The 23988-nt window shown below is 44.5% G+C and overlaps 1 protein-coding gene across 5 annotated transcripts in view; it reads left to right on the top strand.

The window, feature by feature from the left end:
* The window catches only part of LOC139273030 (CAP-Gly domain-containing linker protein 4-like), a 372964-nt gene extending 349636 nt beyond the window's left edge, over window positions 1-23328 (top strand). For 4 of the 5 annotated variants that reach the window (XM_070889311.1, XM_070889307.1, XM_070889309.1 and 1 more), the window contains one exon: window positions 15850-23328. In XM_070889311.1, coding sequence (XP_070745412.1) covers window positions 15850-16168 — 319 coding nt within the window. In that variant the 3' untranslated portion in view covers window positions 16169-23328. Of the gene's footprint in view, window positions 1-1670; window positions 1838-15849 lie in introns of those variants that run through there. The other variant, XM_070889312.1, reaches the window with a different exon arrangement.
* The last annotated feature ends 660 nt before the right edge of the window (window positions 23329-23988 follow it).

Raw genomic sequence — 23988 nt, 5'->3', positions numbered from 1 at the left:
CTAGATTATGATATGAAAGTTAGGAATGGAATTCATGGTAGAATTTCTTGTCTATTGTGCATAATATGATGTAGACATCCTATATGAAGATTTTCTCTTTATTCACAAACATGATACATTTTCCACATCTTGTGTTCAAACATCGATATCTAAAATAGACTAATTACTGAACATTTGCGACCTATCTGCATTGTAGGGTACCTTTAATATTATTTTCCCAATTTTACAGTTGTAATGCAATTTTTGATAATTTATTTTGTTTAGAAATATCAGCTTGTGTAGAGCAACCTCTCCTGGAATTATTAGATATACTCTCCTTCTGAAGATTGGACCATCTCCACCCGCCAAAGAATGTTAGTGATGTCCTTCCTCCCTATTAAAGGACATGTAATGTTTAAGAAAAAATTAAAATAATGTTGTCTTCTTTGTAAGGGGAGGAATTAGGATTTACTGACTCAATCAAAATAGGACAATGAGGGCCATTCAACTTGTAAAGTCAAATATATATTTCTAGAACACATTTTGAATAGCAGCAACACATTCTACCTGCAGGACTCACTCAAGCACATGTCCAAAAATCTTCTGGTGCTGTTTCTTCTTTTAATGTTGAATATTCTGGCAGTCATTTGACTCATCTTTATTAAAGTTAGTTCATTATAGTGCCATCTGTATGAATGGCTTTCCATTCTCGGCACCAAATCTTTGATAACCGTAGATGACATGAAGTGATTGTCATGGAACATGGATATTGGAAAGTGATTCTTGCAGTGAAGATACATGTTCTAGAATAATAAGCGTACACACTTGCTGACTACATTTAAAAGATTGCGCTTGATTAGTTGTGCACTATATAAGAGCTCAGAATTTATGAGTTACATAGCTCATAGCTCAAAAAAAAAGTGTTGTTTCTGGGTCCTTTGACAAATGATATAACTGTGTTCACACATGCGCCTGGTACAGGCTATTCCTGATTAACCATACTAATTATCCTTGAATAAGCAGGAGTGTTAAGACGACTAAAAATATGTATGTAATTCAAGCCTTGTACTCAGAAGCAATCATCCTTGATGGATGCCTGTGTGGTTTAAAGCATTGTGGGGTAAATTTTCCATGAGAGTTCTTCTGATCTCTCACTGTAACTTCAGTGCAAACTCCTGCAGACATTTTACCCATATAAGTTCAAGTTTCAGATTACAAGTCAAAAAGAATGTTATTTGCAATATGAGGAGAGAAAAGTGTAACTACATACCATATTGTAGACAATAATATATTAGCTAATACAGTCACGCAAAGAAAGATTTAAATTATTAGATAGTGCCTCAACACCATACCGCCAGCAAGCTATACCCCAATTGGGCATCCCACCATTGGCCCACATTATTCTGTACCCTGCTCTTGGCACCACAGAAATAATGTGAATAATTACCTTTTCAGGCCTCTTCCTCTTGCCCAGCAGATTTTACTGAGTGGAGTGCCCATGGTGCACGCTCTGCCCAGTATGTCATTTAAATGTCATCGGGGTCCTATGTATGTCAAAGGACCCCAATTTGCATAGAGTAATAAAGTTCTTCCTTGATTCAGGTGTGTGCCTGGGTTGCCCAGATGAAGGCCCCGGATTACATAGCTTTGGAGAATGTTAGCTGATACTGTTAATGGTTCTCTCTCCTCAGGTACTGACCACTCCCCTTCAATTCTGCCATCATCATCGCTCTCCTCAAAGAAAACAACCCTTGACACTTCTGTCCTTGCAAAATATCGCCACATCACCAACCTCCTCCTTTTCCTCTCCAAAATCCTTGAATGTGCTTTCGCCTCCCAAATGTTTGCCCATCTTTCCCGGAACTCCATGGCTGGAATTTTTCCGTTGCCAAGTATGTGGATTTGGGGCAGGTTGGCAGTAAAATTCCCAGAAATTGTGAGCACATCGGGACCTCGTCGTCAGCCTGCCGCTTCGCACATTTAACTCGGACGGCTTTGAAGGTGCGACATGGACCTGATTGGCAGAGGCAGGCGACCTCATTAAAGTCATGAAGTACTTAATGGAAGTCCCTTAATGAGGGTTTTTAATGCCAGATTTTGACTTTTGCTGCAGGAGCACAGGATTCACGCAGCTCGGGAACCTCGCCTGTGAACGGGAGGCAGAAGCTCAGTGGCCATTGGCGAGACCATTCAGTGAGAGTTGGGAAAAGCACATAAATACTCCAACATTACACCTCATTACTTGCTTCATGGAAAGGCTCTTGTTGACTCCATTTTTCCACAGAGTTAGGTGTGAGCAGTTTGCAGGTCATTTCTGCAACCTCTTCAACCACTCTCAGCACATTGCTGCTCAGTATCAGAACATTGCAGGATTGGCCCTCTGATCTCCACTACTACATCAGCATGGGGGTCGCTTCTACTGTCTCACCATGGTCCTCAGAATCGGACCAAGATGAACCCCACCACCACCAGCCACACCAGCAGCAGCAACCATAACAGCAGCTTTCTCCTTGCTGCTTCACAGGAGAGAGGGGGGCAGCACAGGGCTACAGCGAGCCAGAGGCAATATCCCCAACACAGGGATACAGGCAAAGGATGAGCTTCCTCAACATGACTGAGCAGTGCTTCAGGAGGCTCAGGCCATCACGCCAGGTCCTCGCAGACATTTGTAACTTGCTGGAACAAGACCTGTTGCCCAGAGGTCCTGGTGATCACTCCTTACCAGTGGCTGTCAAAGTCACCCCCGCCATCAACTTCTTTTCCTCAGGCTCCTTCCAGGGATCTGCAGCAGACATTTGCAGGATCTCACAGTCGGCCGTCCACAGATGCATCATCTAGGTGGCTGATGCCATGTTTCACAAGTTAGCTAATTATATTAGCTCTGCCCACTGATAAGGTCACTGTTACCGAACGGGCGCTGGGCTTTGTAGCTCTGGCTGACTTCCACAGGTGCAGGGCTTCATCGACTGCACACATGTGGCCATTAGGGCACCCCATCATCACCCAACAGTGTTTGTGAACTGCAAGGGCTTCCACTCCCTCATTGTGCATCTTGTCTGCAACCATAAAAAGATGATCATGCCAGATACCCTGGCAGCTGTCATGACTCTTTCATGCTGCGCCAGTCCACCCTCCCTCAGCTCTTCGTACCTCCAAACAGACTTATTGGCTGGCTGCTGGGAGACAAGGGCTATCCACCGAAGACGTGGCTCATGATACCCTTGAGGATGCCAAGTACTGAGGCCGAAGAGTGTTATAATGAGAGCCACATGTCCACCAGATGTGTCATAGAGCAAACAATAGGCATGCTGAAGATGTGCTTTAGATCCTTGAAAGATCTGGAGGAGCCCTTCAGTACACATCAGCCAGGGTCTCCGGAATCATCGTATGCTGCGCTCTGCACAACATAGCGCAGAAGCGAGGATTGGAGCTGCAAGAGGAGCAAGACGCAGAGCGCACAGACTCTTCAGAGGAGGAGGAAGAGGAACCTGAGGTGGAGATGGCACTAGCAGTGGAGTACATTGCTGCCCACAAGGTCGGGGATGGCCTCATAATAACCAGGTTTCGTTAACTTGCTCCAATGCACCATATGGCTGCCACATGCTGTACTGAGTTCCCCCTCCCCTCAACAAACCATAAAGCATCCCGACAATGAACAAGCCATTCCTCTCACCCAAGCCTCCAGAGCTTGAGGTTAAGTAATGTCTCACCATTCACTCTGTTGTGTATCTGTAAAGCATGCACTCCCATGTTCTGCCACCAGGGAGCGCATCCCCTGAAGTCACAAGGGATCCCAGCATCCCTTGGGAGCACAGAATATAAGCCGGCTCCTAAGGCATGTTCCTCACTCTGGAGTGTCTTAATAAAGACTGAGGTCACTGTTACTTTAACCTCCCTGGTGCAGTCTCATCTGTGTTAGGAACACAACAACTGGCGACGAGTATACAAATCCACCGCAAAGATGTAGCAAACTGTGGGCATCCTGGAGAAGTTCTTGGAGGGTGAGGACTGGGAAGCCTATGTCGAACGGCTAGACCAGTACTTTGTAGCCAACGAGCTGGACAGAGAAGGAAGCGCTGCAAAAAGGAGAGCGGTCCTCCTCACGGTCTGCGGGGCACTGACCTACAGCCTCATGAAGAATCTTCTGGCTCCAGTGAAACCCACAGATAATTCATATGAGGCTTTGTGTACACTGGTTCGGGAGCATCTTAACCCGAGGGAGAGCTTGCTGATGGCAAGGTATCGGTTCTACACGTGCCAGCGATCTGAAGGTCAGGAAGTGTTGAGCTATGTCGCCGAGCTAAGGCGACTTGCAGGACAGTGTGAGTTTGATGGCTACCTGGAGCAAATGCTCAGAGACTTTTTTATACTGGGCATTGGCCACGAGACCATCCTACGAAAACTTTTGACTGTAGAGACATCGACCCTCAGTAAGGCCATTGCGATAGCACAGGCGTTTATGTCCACCAGTGATAACACCAAACAAATCTCTCAGGACACAATGTTCATAAATTAACTGGAACTGTGTTTGCGAGCAGAAATGTACAGGGCAGAAACCACGAGTCTGCAACTGTCAGCAGGCCTCAGGTGACCCAGATGACTCACAGTCCGCAACAAAGGATGAATGCAAGGCAATTCACACCTTGTTCGCGTGTGGAAGCTTCCATTCAGCCTATTCGTGCCGCTTCAAAGGGTATGTTTGTAAGAGCTGTGAAACAATGGGGCACCTCCAACGAGCTTGCAGATGAGCTGCAAGCTCTGCAAAACCTGCTAACCACCACGTGGCAGAGGAAGATCGGTCCATGGTAGATCAAAGCAATTTCAAGTCTCAGAGAGAGGAGGCAGATGCTGAAGTACACGGGGTGCACACATTTTCGACGAAATGTGCACCTATAATGCTAAATGTAAAATTGAATGGCTTACCCGTAGCCATGGAACTGGACACTGGCACTAGCTAATCCATCATGAGTAAAGATGTTTGAGAAACTGTGGTGCAACAAGACACTCAGACCAGCCCTGAGCCCTATCCACACAAAACTGAGAACGTACACCAAAGAGCTTATCACTGTCCTGGGCAGCGCCATGGTCAAGGTCACCTACGAGGGCACGGTGCACGAACTGCCACTCTGGATTGTCCCGGGCGATGGCCCCACACTGCTTGGAAGGCGCTGGCTGGGCAAAATCCGCTGGAATTGGGATTACATCCGAGCGCAATCACATGTCAATGAGGCCTCATCTACCCAGGTTCTTAACAAATTTCCTTCCCTTTTTGAGCCAGGCATTGGAAACTTTTCCGGGGTGAAGGTGCAGATCCACTTGGTCCCAGAGGCACGACCCATTCACCACAAGGCACGAGCGGTACCTCACATGATGAGGGAGAGAGTGGAAAATGAGCTGGACAGGCTGCAACGCGAGGGCATCATCTCCCCAGTGGAATTCAGCGAGTGGGCCAGCCCGATTGTTCCAGTACTCAAAAGTGATGGCACGGTCAGGATTTGCGGCGATTATAAAGTAACTATTAATCGTTTCTTGCTACAGGACCAATACCTGCTACCTAAGGCAGATGACCTATTTGCGACGCTGGTAGGAGGCAAGACATTCACCAACCTCGACCTGACTTCGACCTACATGACGCAGGAGCTGGAGGAGTCTTCGAAGGGCCTCACCTGCATCAACACATACAAGGGACTGTTCATCTACAACAGATGCCTGTTTGGAATTCGGTCGACTACAGCGATCTTCCAGAGAAAGATGGAGAGCCTACTCAAGTTGGCACCACGCACAGTGGCTTTTCAGGAAGACATATTGGTCACGAGTCGGGACACCGTCGAGCACCTACAAAACCTGGAGGAGGTCCTCCAGCAACTGGATCACGTAGTGCTGCGGCTGAAGAGGTCGAAATGCGTCTTCATGGCAACAGAAGTGGAGTTTTTGGGGAGAAAGATCGCAGCGGACGGCATTCGTCCCACAAACGCCAAGAGAGAGGCTATCAGGAACGCGCCCAGGCCACTGAACGTCACAGAGCTGCGGTCGTTCCTGGGACTCCTCAACTATTTTGGTAACTTCCTACCGAGGTTAAGCACCCTCTTAGAGCCCCTACATGTGTTATTGCATAAAGGTGAGAACTGGGTACGGGGAAAAAAAACAAGTAATTGTTTTTGAGAAAGCCAGAAACATTTTATGCTCCAATAAGCTGCTTGTATTGTATAACCCGTGTAAAAGACTTGTGCTAGCATGTGACGCGTCGTCGTACGGAGTCGCGAGTGTATTACAACAAACTAACGTTGCGGGGAAGTTGCAACCTGTCGCTATGCTTCCAGGAGCTTGTGTAAAGCTGAGAGGGCCTACAGCATGATTGAGAAAGAGGCATTAGCATGTGTGTTCGGGGTAAAGAAAATGCATCAGTACCTGTTTGGCCTCAAATTTGAGCTGGAAACCGATCACGAGCCCCTCACATCCCTGTTCGCTGATAAATACTAAAGCCTCAGCCCACATACAAAGGTGGGCACTCGCGCTATCAGCATATAACTATACCATCCACCACAGGCCAGGCACCGAGAACTGTGCAGATGCTCTCAGTCGGCTACCATTGCCCACTACGGGGGTGGAAATGGTGCAGCCTGCAAACTTGTTGATGGTGGCGCAGCCCACAGACTTGTTGATGATCATGGAAGCGTTTGAAAATAATAAATCACCTGTCACGGCCCGCCAGATTAGGACTTGGACCAGCCTAGATCCTCTGCTGTCCCTCGTAAAAAAACTGTGTACTGCATGGGAGCTGGGCCAGCATCCCCGTTGAAATGCAAGAACTAATCAAGCCATTCCAGCGGCAAAAAGATGAGCTGTCCACTCAGGCAGACTGCCTGTTGTGGGGTAACTGTGTAGTGCTACCCAAAAAGGGCAGGGAGACGTTCATCTCAGATCTCCACTGCACACACCCGGGTATAGTAATGATGAAAGCGATAGACAGATCCCACGTGTGGTGGCCCGCTATCGACTCTGACTTAGAGTCCTGTGTACGGCAATGCCGCGTGTGTGCTCAGTTGAGCAACGCGCCCAGAGAGGCACTACTAAGTTTGTGGTCCTGGCCCTCCAGACCATGGTCGAGGATCCATGTCGACTATGCGGGCCCGTTTCTCGGTAAAAATGTTCCTGGTGGTGGTGGATGCTTTTTCAAAATGGATTGAATGTGAAATAATGTCGGGAAGTACCGCCACCACCACCATTGAAAGCCTGAGGGCCATGTTTGCCACCCACATACTGGTTAGTGACAGCAGGCCATGTTTCACCAGTGCCGACTTCAAAGAATTCATGATCCGCAATGGGATCAAATATGTCACCTCGGCCCCATTTAAACCAGCCTCCAATGGGCAGGCAGAGCGGGCAGTACAAACAATCAAACAGAGCCTTAAACGAGTCATAGAAGGCTCACTCCAAACCCGTCTGTCCCGAGTACTGCTCAGCTACCGCACGAGACCCCACTCGCTCACAGGTGTGTCCCCAGCTGAGCTACTCATGAAAAGGACACTTAAAACCAGACTCTTGCTGGTTCACCCCAACCTGCATGATCAGGTAGAGAGCAGGCGGCAGCAATAAAATGTAAACGATGGTCGCGCCACTGTGTCACGGGAAATTGATCTGAATGACCCTGTGTATGTGCTAAACGATGGACATGGTCCCAAGTCGATCGCGGGCACGGTGATAGCTAAAGAAGGGAGTAGGGTGTTTGCAGTCAAACTAGACAATGGACACATTTGCAGAAAGCACCTGGACCAAATGAGGCTGCGGTTCACAGACTGCCCTGAACAACCCACTGCAGACACCACCTTTTTTGAGCCCACAACACACACCCAAAGGATTAACGACACCACGCAGGACCAGGAAATTGAACCCATCACGTCCAACAACCCAGCAAGGCCAGGCTCACCCAGCAGCCCTGCAGGGTCAACAACACACCAGCCCAGCGAGGGCACAGCCAACACAGCAGAACAAACATTTGTACCGAGGCGGTCCACCAGGGAAAGAAAGGCTCCCGACCGCCTCACCTTGTAAATAGTTTTCACTTTGACTTTGGCGGGGGAGTGATGTTGTGTATCTGTAAAGCATGCACTCCCATGTTCCGCCACCAGGGAGCTCATCCCCTGAAGTCCCAAGGGATCCCAGCATCCCTTGGGAGCACTGTATATAAACCACTCTGGAGTGTCTTAATAAAGACTGAGGTCACTGTTACTTTAACCTCCCTATGTGCAGCCTCATCTGTGTTAGGAACACAATACACTCCAAGTGACAAAACCCAGGTAGCAGGTAAAAATGGACAAGACCTGAAATTGGTGTAAAGAAATACATTTATCTGTGACATCAAAAGAACTGAAACTTAACACTAACATTTGTTCCTACACCCTTGTGCATACCTTTGTGCATCTATGATTGTGTCTTTTTCCATTTCCAAGTGCTTCTACGAGGTGCAACCCTTGTGCCTTCAGCAGTGATAGAGGCAGGCTGCTTACTTTTCTGCTGTGACTGGTTAGACACTTTTGGCGGACATCATCTGGGTTTTGGAGCCTGTGAGAGCACCACCAAAGTCTGCTCCTCCTGCGACTGTTCAAGGGCAGACTCGGCCATTGGTATCCGAGGAAGCATCTGGGGCTCTGACTGAGGGGAGGAACTGGGGGAGAAGTGTGAGTGCTTTGAGAAGAAGCCCCCACTTCCATGGCCCCTCTCACCATCATCCCTCTCATTGGTCACCCACACTTCCCTGCTGGAGAGCACCTTGCTGCACAGCAGTGGGGCGATGAACACCCTCCTAGAGAGGAGGTCTATGAGCGTCTGCCATCTGTTGTCCACAACTAGCATGTGTTCATGAGTGACGCATCAGCTGCTCCATGCAGGTGGCCATCACTCCATGGAGCAGCACATCGTCGCCATCACCTGCAGTATGGTGATGCTCATGTTAGAGATGGACTTCTCCATTCTCTGAACATTTGCAGACATGACAGCTACAAAAGCTGCCAGAGCCTCCTGCATTTCTGCTGCCCCTCCAAGATCACCCTCTTTCTCGGTGGCCTCAGAGGCTCAGCGTCTGCATGTAGTTCAGCGGAGCTTGGAGTGTCCTGCATCCTCCGGCGAGGCGTCTCCATTGCAGTCCCTGTCAACACTATCTGCTCTCCAGGACCCATTGAGCTGTGCGTATCTGCGCTGGTGCTGGGTACGCTCGGGTCTGCTGACGGTGCACCCTCAGAGGCTGGATGGTCCTCTGAGGAGTCATATTCGTTCTCCGGTTGGACAGTGGTTGGGGCAGGAGGCACTTGATGGACCTGTAGGAGAGTAAAGAGATGTGTTATAATCAGAATGGGTAACATTATCATTATGCACGTGATGGCATTTCACTGGCTGCTGACATCAGTTACCATATTGTGATTGTTGTATACCATGTGGCTGTAAGAGATGTAATTTGGTTGCTGGGATGTCCTGCTCTCTCCAACCACGGCCAGCAGCTCTGCAACACCCGATATCTCCAGGGCCCCTTCCTCTGCTGGTTTCAGTTGGTTCTCTGTACCTCCCATGTGTTCTGAGCTCTTCTCCTGCAAGGAGGGAAAGAAGTGAGAGTGGTAGAATGAGTGTAAGGAATGGATGGGCTAAATCTGTAGAGGGTGACTATGAGGGAGTGGGGTGACATTGCCAAATGGCCTCCTCCTGTGGTGTTACTTTGTATGATTGCATTAGAATGATGGTGAATGTCAGGGGTAGTTAGTCAGATGGGGATGTGAGTGTGTACATAGACAGAGAGGGATGGATGGACGTGCAAGGTAGGTTGGTGTGAGGAATGATGTGCAGGAGTAGGCTTGGGAAGTGAGAGTAATGGGGCTGTGGTGACAGACACATCAGGATGAGGGTGAGTGTGGCTTTGCACTTACCTTTTCTGACCTCATGAGATCATTGAATCATTTCCTGTACTGGATCCACGTCCTCCTTACCACATTCCTGCTGCTGACCTCCTCTGCTATCTACAGCCAGGCCCTTTTGGTGTCTTTGGGAGGTCTCTTGCACCTAGCTACAAGGAACAGGACCTCCATGCGTGCTCTCTCTGCCTCCACCAGAGTATGCAGGGATGCATCAGAATAGTACTCAGTCCTTTATATTTCACCTTTCACCCTTCTCTAGCAACCTTCAGCTGAGTTGTGTGCAAGGCTGCTTTAAATATCCGTGCTGGAAATGGTCATCGATGATGTCATCAGACCCGCTACATTTAATTGGGCTGGGAAACACGCATGATTGCTTCATGTGGGGCCATTAAGTGAAAGTTGCCCTGAAGACCGCGCTGAGCAGAACATCGCCTCCCCAACACATTACGCGGCTCGCACGCACCTGACCCAACTCCATGGCAAAAACTCCGGCCCATGTTTCAATCCCTCCAATCAGGTTTTTGCCCCTGTCACATTACTGAAACAGTTCTTATCAAAGTTGCAAATGACATTCTATGTGACTGTGATCGTAGTAAACTGTCTGTCCTCGTCCTCTTGACTGTCTGCAGCCTTTGACAAGGTTCATCACACCATCCTCCTCCGACGCCCAGCTGGGTGGGACTGCACTCGCCTGGTTCCATTCTTATCTATCCAGTCGTAGCCAGAGAATCAACTGCAATGACTTCTCTTTCTGCTCCCGCACCGTTATCTCTGGTGTCCCTGCAGGATCTATCCTTGGCTCCTTTCTATTTCTTATATACATGCTGCTCCTTGGCGATATCATCCAAAAACACATTAGTTTCCACATGTACGCTGACCACACCCAGCTCTACCTCACCACCACCTCTCTCGACTCCTCCACTGCCTCTAAATTGTCAGGTTACTTGTCTGACATTCAGCACTGGATGAGCAGTAATTTCCTCCAAATAAGTATTGGGAAGACTGAAGCCATTGTCTTCGGTCCCCACCACAAACTCCGTTCCCTAGCCACCGCCTCCATCCCTCTCCCTGCCAACTGTCTGAGTCTAAACCAGACTGTTTGTAACCTTGGTGTCGTGTATGAACCCGAAATGAGTTTCTGACCACATATTTGCGCCATCATCAAGACTGCCTACTTCCACCTCTGAAACATTGCCCGCCTCTGCCCCAACCTCAGCTCATATGCTGCTGAGACCCTCATCCATGTCTTTGTTACCTCAGGGCTCAGTGCTGGGACCCCAGCTATTTACAATATACATTAATGATTTAGATGAAGGAATTGAGTGTAATATCTCCAAGTTTGCAGATGACACTAAGCTGGGTTGCAGTGTGAGCTGTGAGGAGGACGCTAAGAGGCTGCAGGGTGACTTGGACAGGTTAGGTGAGTGAGCAAATGCATGGCAGATGCAGTATAATGTGGATAAATGTGAGGTTATCCACTTTGGTGGAAAAAACACAAAGGCAGAATATTATCTGAATGGCGGCAGATTAGGAAAAGGAGAGGTGCAGCGAGACCTGGGTGTCATGGTTCATCAGTCATTGAAAGTTGGCATGCAGGTACAGCAGGCGGTGAAGACGGCAAATGGTATGTTGGCCTTCATAGCTAGGGGATTTGAATATAGGAGCATGGAGGTCTTACTGCAGTTGTACAGGACCTTAGTGAGGCCTCACCTGGAATATTATGTTTAGTTTTGGTCTCCTAATCTGAGGAAGGACATTCTTGCTATTGAGGGAGTGCAGCGAAGGTTCACCAGACTGATTCCCGGGATGGCAGGACTGACATATGAGGAGAGACTGGATCGACTGAGCCTGTATTCACTGGAGTTTAGAAGGATGAGAGGGGATCTCATCGAAACATATAAAATTCTGACGAGACTGGACAGGTTAGATGCAGGAAGAATGTTCCCGATGTTGGGGAAGTCCAGAACCAGGGGACATATTCTAAGGATAAGGGGTAAGCCATTTAGGACCGAGATGAGGAGAAACATCTTCAGTTGTTAACCTGTGGAATTCCCTACCGCAGAGAGTTGTTGATGCCAGTTCATTGGATATATTCAAGAGGGAGTTAGATATGGCCCTTATGGCTAAAGGGATCAAGGGGTATGGAGAGAAAGCAGGAAAGGGGTACTGAGGTTAATGATCAGCCATGATCTTATTGAAGGTTGGTACAGGATTGAATGGCCGAATGGCCTACTCCTGCACCTATTTTCTATGTTTCTATGTTTTTAGACTTGACTATTCCTGGTCGCCCTCCCATCTTCCACCCACCATAAACCAAAACTCGGCTGCTAACATGCACCTAGTCCCATTCACTCATCATCCCTGTGCCCGCTGACCTACATTGGCTCACGGTTAAGCAACACCTCGATTTTACAATTCTCATCCTTGTTTTCAAATATCTCCATGGCCTCGCCCCTCCCTATCTCGATAAATTCCTCCAGCTCTACAATCCTCCAAGATCTCTGCGCTCCTCCAATTCTGGCCTCTTGCGAGTCCCTACTTTTAATTGTAACACCATTCAACTGCTGATACTTTATGGAATTCCTTCCCTAAACCTCTCCCTCTCTTTCCTTTAAGACGCTCCTTAAAACTTACCTCTTTGGGACCTAATATCTCCTATGTGGCTCGGTGTAAAAACATTTTTGATAACGCTACTGTGAAGCACCTTGGGACATTTTACTACATTAAAGGCACTATATAAATGCAATATTGTTACTACTTTTCCACTATTTGGAGTATATTTCGGGTGAAGTATGGAAAGCTAGTGAGGAGAGCTGGCCTAGGGGTAATGATGATGTGGATGAAGCTTCAGTGTGGACGGAGGTAATGTACGGGCAGAGGCAGGTGATGTTATAGAGGCGATCCTGGTGATGGATAGGATATGGGGTTTGAAGCTCAGCTTAGGGTCAAACAGGAAACCAAGGTTGTGCACTGTTAAGTTCAGGCTGTATGAATAGCCATTGAGGGAAATGGAAAAAGGGCTGCTTGGTGGATGACAAGCAGCATTATTTTGGTCTTGTTGTTGGAGAAAGTACTTATTCATGACTTGATATCAGACAAACGGATGGTACGATGAACCGAATGGCCTCCTTCTGTGCTGTAACATTCTATGATTCTATACAGCACAGTCAGTGGTGGAGAAACAGTGGGGGGATACTCAGCAAATACATGGAAGCTGAATCCATATCTATGAATAATGTTGCCGACGGGTGGAATGTAGATAAGGAATAGTAGGAGTCAAGGATGTAACCTTGAGGCATTCCCTAAACCTTTGCATCTCTCTACCTCTCTCCCCTCTTTTAAGATTGTCCTTAAAACCCACTTTATTGACCAAGCTTTTGATTACCTGTCCCAATATCTCCTTACGTGGCTCGGTTTCATATTTTGTCTGATAACACTCCTGTGAATTGCCTTGAGGCGTTTAATTACATTAAAGGTGCTATATAAGTGCAAGTTGTTGTTTGAATGATGGGATAGAATATTGAAGTTTCAGAAAATATTGTAAGTGATGAATGTTTGATGATGGACAAATATTTGGCAATCTGGGCTCCATACAGTGACTGTAATGAGGCTTACACTGACTCTAATATTTTTATGAAAAATATATAATGGTGGTTTTTGATAAGGGAGGGATGCTATCGGTAGCATGGAGTATTTTGTATGCATTTTATTTCTTTGAAGAAGCCTAATGATAATGAAACTGTAGAATTGCAATGTTGGAGAAAAACAGGAGCTTTAGATGGTGCAATACCTCCAGCTGGGTGTGATTTGTTTTGTTGTTTTTTTTATCATCATTCAAGGCTGTGTTGTAGAAATGCCATCACATTTTTGATGGTGGAGCAAATAGTGGTTTTATTTGTATTGTCACTCATGAACAAAATATTGATCTCATTACTCAGCACTACTTTACAAAACAGCAAGCCTAGTAATATGAATCAAAGCTGGTGACTAGACCGTACATGTGGAACGGCATCGTCCACAGTTGTTAGCATGTCAGCTGTTAGCAAAAGTAATGAATATTTTTTTTCATAACCTAATTGGGGTTGTTTATGAAACATATAAATGTGGACTAGGCTATCAGAGTGCCTCCCCACCCCGCATCATTTACTTTACAGCACTTCTAGTAAAGTTTAGAACTGCCGTCAGCAATAGCTCTACAAATCAGCTATTAAATTGTCATCTCAGCCTGCACTATTTTAACAGTGTTCGAGATACTTTAATACGTATAATTAAAAAGTACAGCAGTTAATAGTGCCTGAATGCCCTGACATTTTACTTTTTTGGTATGCCTGTGAAACTAAAGAGGATATGAAGCAACATGAAGCTATTTATAGGGTGTATTTAATCATATATTTTACTGAAGCTGTTTTACCTGTTATAAGTTTACGCTGGTGGAAAGAATGACAGTTGAGAAATGGATTTTATATATGCAGACCTTATTTTCGAACTAGAACCTAGTTCAATTAACCAAAAAATACTGTTTTGTGCTGAAAAGTTTTGAAGATAGGAATGTTAATGTTAATCAGATTTTGTAAATAAATGTTCTGTTTGACAATACCGTTTATGCTCTGCAGTAGTAAAATACAGGTTCGAGCTCACAAGTCTCCCCACACTGATTTCTTGATCCTAATCATGCCCCTAAAAGAGGGGCCAGGTAGAGTCCAAGCATTTTTCCATGAAGAGGGAGAGTCGCCCCGCTGGTTATTGGGCATATTGCAGCATTTATAGTGATCCAGAAGCGAATCTCCAGCCCATCCTGTCAACTAGGCACGGGGAAACTATTAGAGAAAAAAGGGAAAGAATGGTCCTGAAATTCCGGTCGGAGGCTTTCTTCGGACGAGCGCCTCCGACCCGAAATCTTGCTACGAATGTACCTGGTGGTCCCAGAATGTACCTGATGGTTCCAGAATGTACCTGGTGGCGCCTTGGATTCCGGTCGGAGGCCTTCTTTTCACGTGCATCTCAGCACGCCCCTGTCTTCAAGGTATGCAAGTCCACGCTGGACAACCAATCACGGTGCAGTATGCTCATTGATTGTAATGGGAGCTCCATTTCTCCGAGTTCCCATTACTATCAATGGGAAAAAACCCTAAAACACCCAAACACAACATAAGAAATAAATACCTCACATATTTAAAATTAATTGAAATTAAATTAAATGTTTTAGAAATTTTCAAATTAAAAAATATTTTTTTTAATATGTTTTAAGAGGGGTAAAACTAAACTTACTTGAATGGACAAGATTTTTAATATAAAAATTAATGATAAAATTAAATTTAAACCAGGCGTAAAAGTTTCAAGGGCAATCTCACCCGCACAAATTTCTTGCTGCGGGAATAGGGAAGATCTGTCAAGTGATATCTTGGCAGATCGGAAAACCGGCTTTTGTGAGGCCTTCCTGGGTCCGTATGCATTCCGTACACACCCGCGAGACTGGGATTATACGGCCAATATTAAGAAAAAACCTTTTTAATTAATTCCTTCCAGTTAAGTCACTAAATTTATATCACAGTTCTTACAATGCCTGCTGGGATTAAGTTTTTTAATTGAATAGTATAATTACATTGAGTGCAATCACTGTGCAGTATTGAGCAATTAACATCCACACATTAGAAACAGCTTTGAAAGTGCTTTTTTATTTTCCAGTAGATTTGATTGATCTTTAACCAAATAGATCCAGTATCATCAGAGGCAGGAGCTTCCCTCAATCTTCAGACCTTAGAACATCTATGATATAAAGTAATAGTATGATTTTGTAGAAATAAAAAAAAAACACAAATGCTTAAAATAAGATAAAAACTGAAAATGCTAGAAATGTACAGCGGGTCAATCAGCAGCTAAAAATGAAAGGCAGGCTAATGTTTTGGGTCTGGATCTTTCTTCAGAATGCAAGGGATTTATTTCTCTCAACACTATTTCTTGTTTCCAGGCCAAAAAATGCAATCATGAGACGAAGCTGGAGCAACACAAGTACCATTGAGAGAAACGTGAAGTTACAGGAAGGGTCACAGGTTCTACTGTGCAGCTCCAGTGAGATGGCAACCATTAAATACATTGGACTTACTGATTTTGCTCCTGGAGCATGGCTTGGACTAGAATTACGCTCACCAAAAGGAAAAAATGACGGCTCTGTGGGAAAGAAACGTTATTTTACTTGTAAACCAAATTACGGGGTTCTGGTGCGACCAAGCCGTGTCACGTACCGAGGGATTAATGGCACCAAACTAGTGGATGATATTTATGGGTAAAGGATTTGTTTGTGGCACGTTTCGGGAGAATGTAGGCATACTGAATTTAACATAAGCACTTAAGCCTGGAGTTTCCTCCACATTTGCACCCAGGTACACCTGAAACTACATGACTTAAAAGATTGTGTGATTTTGGGCTTGAATTATACACGTAACTACAATGCGCCCAAGTCTCCTTGATCTTTTCCGTTTTTCCATCAAACCAGATTTTTAGGCGCAGCAGGAAACAAAGTAATTTTTTTGGTCTTTTAATTGCAATTTTTTGAGCGTTTTTTAAACATTTATCTTCACTGAGACCTGCTCTGTATCTTCTCTTTTAATGCATGTATTGAGGTGCCAGGAAAGCTGCACTTCATTTTAGCCACATAAATCAGTGCCACATAAACAAGGCTGTCATCTCTTACCATTTGAGATGAGGCTCGCTCATTTTGTTCTAAAAATGTTACCTATTTCACACATCTTACTCCTAAAAATATATACAATTTCATAAGTTGAAATGGGTTTTCAATCCGTCTCACTCATTTTGATCATAAATCTCACTCATATTTCCTTGAAGGTGACCGTTCTGTAAGAAGTGATTTACAAATATACCAGAACTGAACGGTTACAACTACCAGGAAAGACTGAACACATTGGGGCTGAGGGGTGACGTAATAGAGGTCTTTAAAATTATGGAAAAGTATTATAGGATAGGTGTAGAGAAGATATTTCCATCTTTGGGGAGTTCAAAACTAGGGGTCATAATATGATAGTCACTAATAAATTCAATGCGAAATTCAGGAGAAATGTCTTTACTCAGAGAGTGGTTAGAATGTGGAACTCGCTGACAGTTGGACTAGTTGAGGTGACTAGCATAGATGCATTTAAGGGGAAGCTAGATAAGCACATGAGGGAGAAAGGAATAGAAGGGTATGTTAATAGGGTTAAATGAAGTAGGGTGGGAGGAGGGTGTGGAGCATAAACACCAACATAGACCAGTTGGGCCGAATGGGCCTGTTTCTGTGTTGTAAATTCTATGTAATTGTAGTAATGGGTTTTGACACCAGAAACAAAATTGGCCATTATGCCCTTTGTGTCTGTTCTGCCATTCTATTAGATCATAGCTGATCTGTAACTTAACTACATTTACCTGACTTTGTTCCATATCCTTGGTACCCTTAAATAACAAAAATCTATCGATCCCAGAGTTGAAAAGTTCAAGTGACCCACCATTTTGGGGAGTGAGTTCCTGATTTCCACTACCCTTTGTGTGAACATGTGCTTCCTGATCTCACTGCTAAATATCCTAGTCCTGATTGTAAGAATGGTTTCAGCACAGAAGAAGGCCATTCGACCTGTCGAGCCTGTGCCGACTCTCAGCTAGTTCCACTCCCCTGCCCTTTCCCTGCAGCCCTGCAATTTGTGTTCCTCCAGATACTTATCCCAGTCCCTTTTGAAAGATAAAATTGAGTCTGCCTCCACCACTCTTTCAGGCAGTACCTGACAGACTTTGGTTATTTTGTCAATCACCTTAAATCTGTGTCCTCTGGTTCTTGACCCTTCTGCCACGGGAACAGTTTCTCTCCATCTACCCTGTCCAGACCCCTCATGATTTTGAACACTTCTATCAAATCTCCTGTCAATCTTCTCTGCTCCAAGGAGAATAACCCTAGCTTCTTCAGTCTATCAACGTAACTGAAGTTCTTCATTTCTAGAATAATTCTCGTAAACCTTTACTGCACCTTCTCTAAGGCCTTCACATTCTTCCTAAAGTGTGATGCCCAGAATTGGACACAGTACTCCAGTTGGGGCCAAACCAGGCTCATCATAATTTCCACACTTTTGTACTCTATACCTCTATTTATGAAGCCCAGGATCCCGTAAGCCTTTTTAACTGCTTTCTCAACCTGCCCTGCCACCTTCAACGATTTATGCACACATACCCCCATGTCGCTCTGTTCGTGCACCCCCCTTTAGGACTGTACCCTTTTGTTTATATGCCCTGTCCTCATTCTTTCTACCAAAATGCATCACTTCACACTTTTCTGCATTAAACTTCATCTGCCACGTGCTCGCCCATTTCACCAGCCTGTCTATGTCTTCCTGAAGTCTATCACTCTCCTCCTCACTGTTCACTATACTTCCAAGTTTGGTGTCATCTGCAAATTTTGAAATTGTGCCTTGTACATCCACGTGTAAGCGATGCATTCATCTGCTGTATCCACCTATTTCTATACTCACTCGTGCGCGACACCGGGAGATTACTACCTTTGAGGTCCTGCTTTTTAATATCTTTCCTAACTCCCTAAAGTCTGCCTTCAGGACCCCTTCCCTCTTTCTATCTTAGCCATTGGTACCAACATAGACCACAACCTCTGGCTGTTCACCCTCCCTTATCAGAATGTTCTGCAGCCACTCAATGACATCCTTAACCCTGGCATCAGGGAGGCAACATACCATCCTGTTATACCCTCTTGTTTTAGATTCCCCCACCTGATTAAATAGTTTCTCTGTATTTACTCTATTGAATCCTTTTAACTTTGTAAAGACCTCAATTAGATCACTCCTCAACCTTCTAAATTTAAGACAATACAAGCCACGTTTATGCAACTAGCCCTCATAATTTAACTCTTTAAGCCCTGGTATTAGTCTGGTGAATATGCACTGTTTCATGGCACATGGCTTCCTGAATTGCAGATTCTTAAACATGCTGCGCCTGATGTCCATGAATGATGGTTAACTGAGTTGAAACTTAAATTTTAAGACTCAAAGAAGAAATATATTGGTGTGGGTTGGGTGTTTCCTTGAGCCCCGATTGCTTATGCTAACATCTGCTGATTTAAGACCATTTACCCTGTTTTAAGTTTGGGCGTTTTCTAATGAGTTGGATACTTGGGCATCATTTTACATCAGCAAAATGGCCACTGCTTCAGGCGCAATTTTGGATGCAACTTCCGGGTTACCCACAGAGGAAACTCCAGGCCTATACATCTCGAAGGAAAATGAAAAAGGTTAGAATAGAAAATAGGGGAAAATTTTACAATGCTGTCTATATGCGTGAATGTGACATTAGTAATTATTCACAAGTGTACACGTAATCCGCGCAGCCTGTTGCACTTTTGATGAAGGTACTGCTCTTGCTTTTACCTGATTGTTAAGAGACATCAGTATCAGATTTATATATAGAAAAGCAATTGCATTACAAATTAGTAACTTTTAGCATATGATGCTTCATTATATGAAAGTGCCATAGAATATGTACTGTGTACTGTGCATGAAAGTATCTGAAAGCACAAACAAAATGTCACTTCCTAGTTAAGTCTGACAAGGTATTTTTGTTCCCCAAACTCTTTCAATCATCTGGTGGATGTGCACACACAGCCGACACACTGCCTCCTTACTAAACGCTGACTTACAGCAATGGTGTCCTTTCAAAACAATGCAGTTATACACAGTGCTAATCTAAGCACATTTATTTTCACAGAACCCCCCCAAAAATACACCATTATAAAAGTTATTGTAAGGAAAAGTGGTTCAAGCTCAGTGCGGAGCAAATGAAACGTGATGCACTTTGAAGTTTTTAATATATAATATGTAAATATTTCAAATTTTTTCAGAGAGAAAGGTTGTTATTTTTGAATATAGATGTTAAAGTGTGTTGGGTTTCATTGTGGTGTTATATTTCATAGTACAGAGGATGCTTCTTAATGGGAATTTACTTGTGATAAGTAAAATAGTTTTTTTGTCTATTTATTCCTATTAAGCAAACAGCATAAAAAGTATTGTAATAAAAGCAGAAAATGCTGGAAACACTCAGCAGGTCAGGCAGCATCGGTGGAGTGAGAAACAGTTAATGTTTCAGGTTGATGGCCTTTCAACAATAATAAAAAGTATTGTAACTTGATCTAAATTAGAAGTATTGCTTCCTGTAAATGCCAAAGAGCTAAAGTCATTACCCCAGCTATATTGGGTGATGAGCGGGAGTAGTAAAACTGACTCATTAGTGACGCATTTACTTTATCTGCCATTAGCAACAGCCCTAATGGCAGTTTTATAAGGTAAGCAAGTCAGCACTAAGATTCCCTGAAGAGATCATTTTCACCTTCATGTGTAGCAATGCTATGACAGAAGTGTAAATACCATAGCTGTTGGCTATTTTTTCTGGCTGGCAGGTTGAAATTAGTTTTTAGGGGCTCAATTTTCCCCAGTATTTGCGCGTTTTATTTTGGAGCAGGCTGCTTTTTCTGGCCTAACTTAAAAATCCCCAGTTTCCCCAATCAATTTGCACAAGCGTAACTCAGTTAGTTACGAATTTTTTGTCAGTTTTTTTTTCAACCAAAGGGGGCGTAACCAGGCACCCACGCCACTTCCGGCCATTTAGGCAAGTTTGGTCAGCTGAGAGTTACTCCAGTTCTGATTAGGTCAGCGTATGTGGCCTGTCCTGAAAAACCTTCTCTAGAGTTAAGGAAATCGGCGCAGGTAAGGAAAGTGGCACAGCAGATGCCTGGACACACTGAAAGAATTGAAAAACACATAGGAGCAACTTACCTCCAACCCCGCCCGAAGGCTGTCCGGTCCCATTCTCGGTCCCCGGTTCACACACACAGGAAGGCTGTCCGATTCCATTCTCAGTGAGAGAGAGAATCGGACCAGACCGGACTGGACAGCCTTCGGGCGAGGTTGGAGGTAAGGTGGTGCTATGTGTTTTTCAATTCTTTTAATGTGTTGGGAGGTGGCTGTATGCTTCACTTTGTAGCCTCAGCTTGCATTGTGTCCCTGGTTACCATGGCAGCCAGATCTTTTTGGCGCAGATCAAGGCGCCACCCCTCTTGGGTTAGGCCACGCCAAAATGAAGAGATCCAACGGGGAAACTTACAACACTTTTTTTTGGTGTACTTGGGCCACAAAAAATCGGCTGTAACTCTTCAAGTACGCCAAAAAAATGCTTTGGTGAAAATTGAACCCTAGGAAACTAAGTTTGTGTTTGTGCAATTTTGTTGAATTTTATTTTGTCTTTTTCTTTCATTTTGGTAGCACTGGTTAGGGAAACCTTGGAAAGACGTGTGGTAGTGAAACTGCTTCACACATGTACAAAGGGGAACAGATTCACTTTAGTCACTTGGCCTGACAAATGGCCATGATGATTATTTGCCACCTCAACCTTTAGTGTTAGCACCATTTGTGTTTATACTGCAGCCAGAAGTAGAACCGGTAATATAGAGAGGTATAAATCTACTCAATATACCATTTGTATGTCATCCTTTTATTTTTAATAATCAGTATTCGTCAGAAGGGGATATAATAGTAGTATGTAAATGTAAAAATATTAATTTGGTTTAATTATATGCAAATTAAACCTGTATATGCCTTTGTTTTAAGTCCCAATACTTGCTGATGCAGTAATTGACTTGTTGTGGCACTAGGTAAGAAATATGCCTCTTATGCCTACACTCCCAATCTCAACACTTCCCATAATCCAACATTCCCTTCATTGTAATTTATTGGGAAGAAATCCAAATGCTGAGTAAATGTTAATATTAACTGACGAACTCTGTGTATCAGGATCAAAAATCTTTAGTTATACAGTACAATGAAGGGGTTAACTGCACTTACAGACAAAGCTTCTCTTAAGTTTAATATTAAAGAGACTGTTTCCTTTCCTCAGTGATGCAGCTGCAGGTATAAATGATTAACACTCCTGGTGGTTTAAGAAAGTTATATTTACTGTAGGAAGCATTGCAACAAAATGGTAAATACTGTGGATCTAGCACCAGATAATCCTGATGACATGGGTGATTACTGGGACAATCAATCTCAAATGGGCTTTGAAGTGATACATGAGACAGCAGGGCAAATTTTAGGACTATGAGCAGACCCACAGGAGAGGGGAATGGCAGGAAAAATATCTGCCTCTTTAGATGAATGCAGTCATGGCCACAATTCCAGGGTCAAGTAGTATTTCTTTAAAGTTGGTGAGAGTTCAGCCCTTTTTGGACCTGGTGCTTGGAGCTAGCCAGAGAGATGGCAGGAAATTGATGTCAGCAGTTTTTTAAGGGCTGCGGACAAGGGATGATGAGAAACTTTAAAGGAATATAGTTACTTAAAGGCACGTTGTTGCATATGGGGGAAAATTGTGTTACTCAAAAGCTGGAATTCTTTTTAATGTATATTTAAGCTTTTCTAAAAGCTCCTTGGCAAAGAAAGAGGCTGCCAATAATTCAACGGCTGGCATACAAATGTGGAAGCTGGAAATAGAGCCTCTGGGCTAGCGATGGAGTAGTGCATCATTTAACCCCTGCTGGCAGAATTGAGGCACTATTGCACGAGGTGCGCACAAGAAGGATTGCTCTGTTTGCCACTCCAGGTCTTCATCCCCAGAGGACGCAAAGTAGGAGGAGGTATTCACACTCAATCCTGAATGCACTACTCGCGAGATCTTGGAACGTGGAACAAGCTGCCATGGTGAGTTTATTCAGCAGCCTATATATGCAAACCACCCATGCCAAGGCTGTACACAGCATCATTGCTCTTTTATTGCTGATCATGGGTACCCACAGAGCACATATTGCAAGTGAAACTTATAAGTGAAATCCTTGAATAGTTTCACATATAAAAGCACTATAACACAATCTTGCTGCATGCTATATGGTCCCTTCATGACATGCATGATGGACTACAGATTTGGCACATCTGTCAATTTGTATTTGTTCCTTCAACTTACAACATGTCCTGATTAATGTTCTGCTTGTACAATAGAATCACACTTAAGACAAACAGACCTGAACAGAAGGGCTCAGAAATGACAACCCTTTAACTATCTTGGAAAAGAGCACCCTTGGCATCTTTGCTTATGAGAGCATTGAGGGGATGAGAGAATGAAGACACTATCCGCCCCAAGCTATTAGTTAGTACTATCCAGTTCTTGTATCTTGGCGCTTTCTCACTGATTCCCATACAGGCATACCCTGACTACCATACAAAGTTGGTATTTTGTGATGTGAGCCGTGTTGAAAGATGTGCCTTGGAGATAACATTGCAATATTAGCCAATTTTCTGTACATGCAGGCCTGGAACAACAGACTGCCAGTCGACGAGGACAATGAAGCACCTCACAAAACCAGATGTCTTTCTCACCAACCTTTGCAAGCAGCAGTACAGCTACACATTAGTGAGGAGGGAGGAGTGATTATGTGGGGGGGGAAACGGGTGGGGAGGAGCAAGTGATGGTTCCAGAGGAGAAGTGGATCCTGCAGGTTGTTATCAAAGATTCCTGTAAAGAAAGAAAGACTTGCATTTATATAGCGCTATTCAAGCGCTTGACAACCAATGAAGTACATTTGAAATGTTGCAATGTACTTTGGAAAATGCAGCAGTCTGATCAACTGTGAAACACTTCTGTTGCTGCTCAGCAGGAAGAGAGATAAAATAGCTGGCTATGCTCACAGATGGAACTCATTTGTTCCATGCATTTGTGGATGTCATATCGGCTGATGGTGCAGACAATGATTATGCCTCACTGGAAAGAGCATGATAGTGCCAACCCTATGGTACAGGTCGGTTGAAGGTGACCTTGTAACATGCAGCACAATGTCACACCGTCCCTGCTTAATCTTAGCTCACATAGGCACAATTCCTTGGACCAATGCAAGTAAGTCTATTTCTGCCACTTGTAGGAAGTTGTAGGAAGGCGGTCGCCATTGCCATCTAAAAGTAATTCCCTGGTTGTAAAGCACTTTGGGACATCCGGTGGTCATGAACGGCGCTATTTAAATGCAAGTCTTTCTTTGCTTTTTTCTTTTAAAAAAGGCCCTGCCAAATGTAGCACTGCTCAGGTGCATGTG

The sequence above is a fragment of the Pristiophorus japonicus genome, chromosome 9 (assembly GCF_044704955.1).
Source record: "Pristiophorus japonicus isolate sPriJap1 chromosome 9, sPriJap1.hap1, whole genome shotgun sequence".
Taxonomy (NCBI): Eukaryota; Metazoa; Chordata; class Chondrichthyes; family Pristiophoridae; genus Pristiophorus; species Pristiophorus japonicus.
The sequence above is the reverse complement of the archived record's forward strand: the minus strand, read 5'-3'. Positions and strand labels throughout refer to the sequence as shown.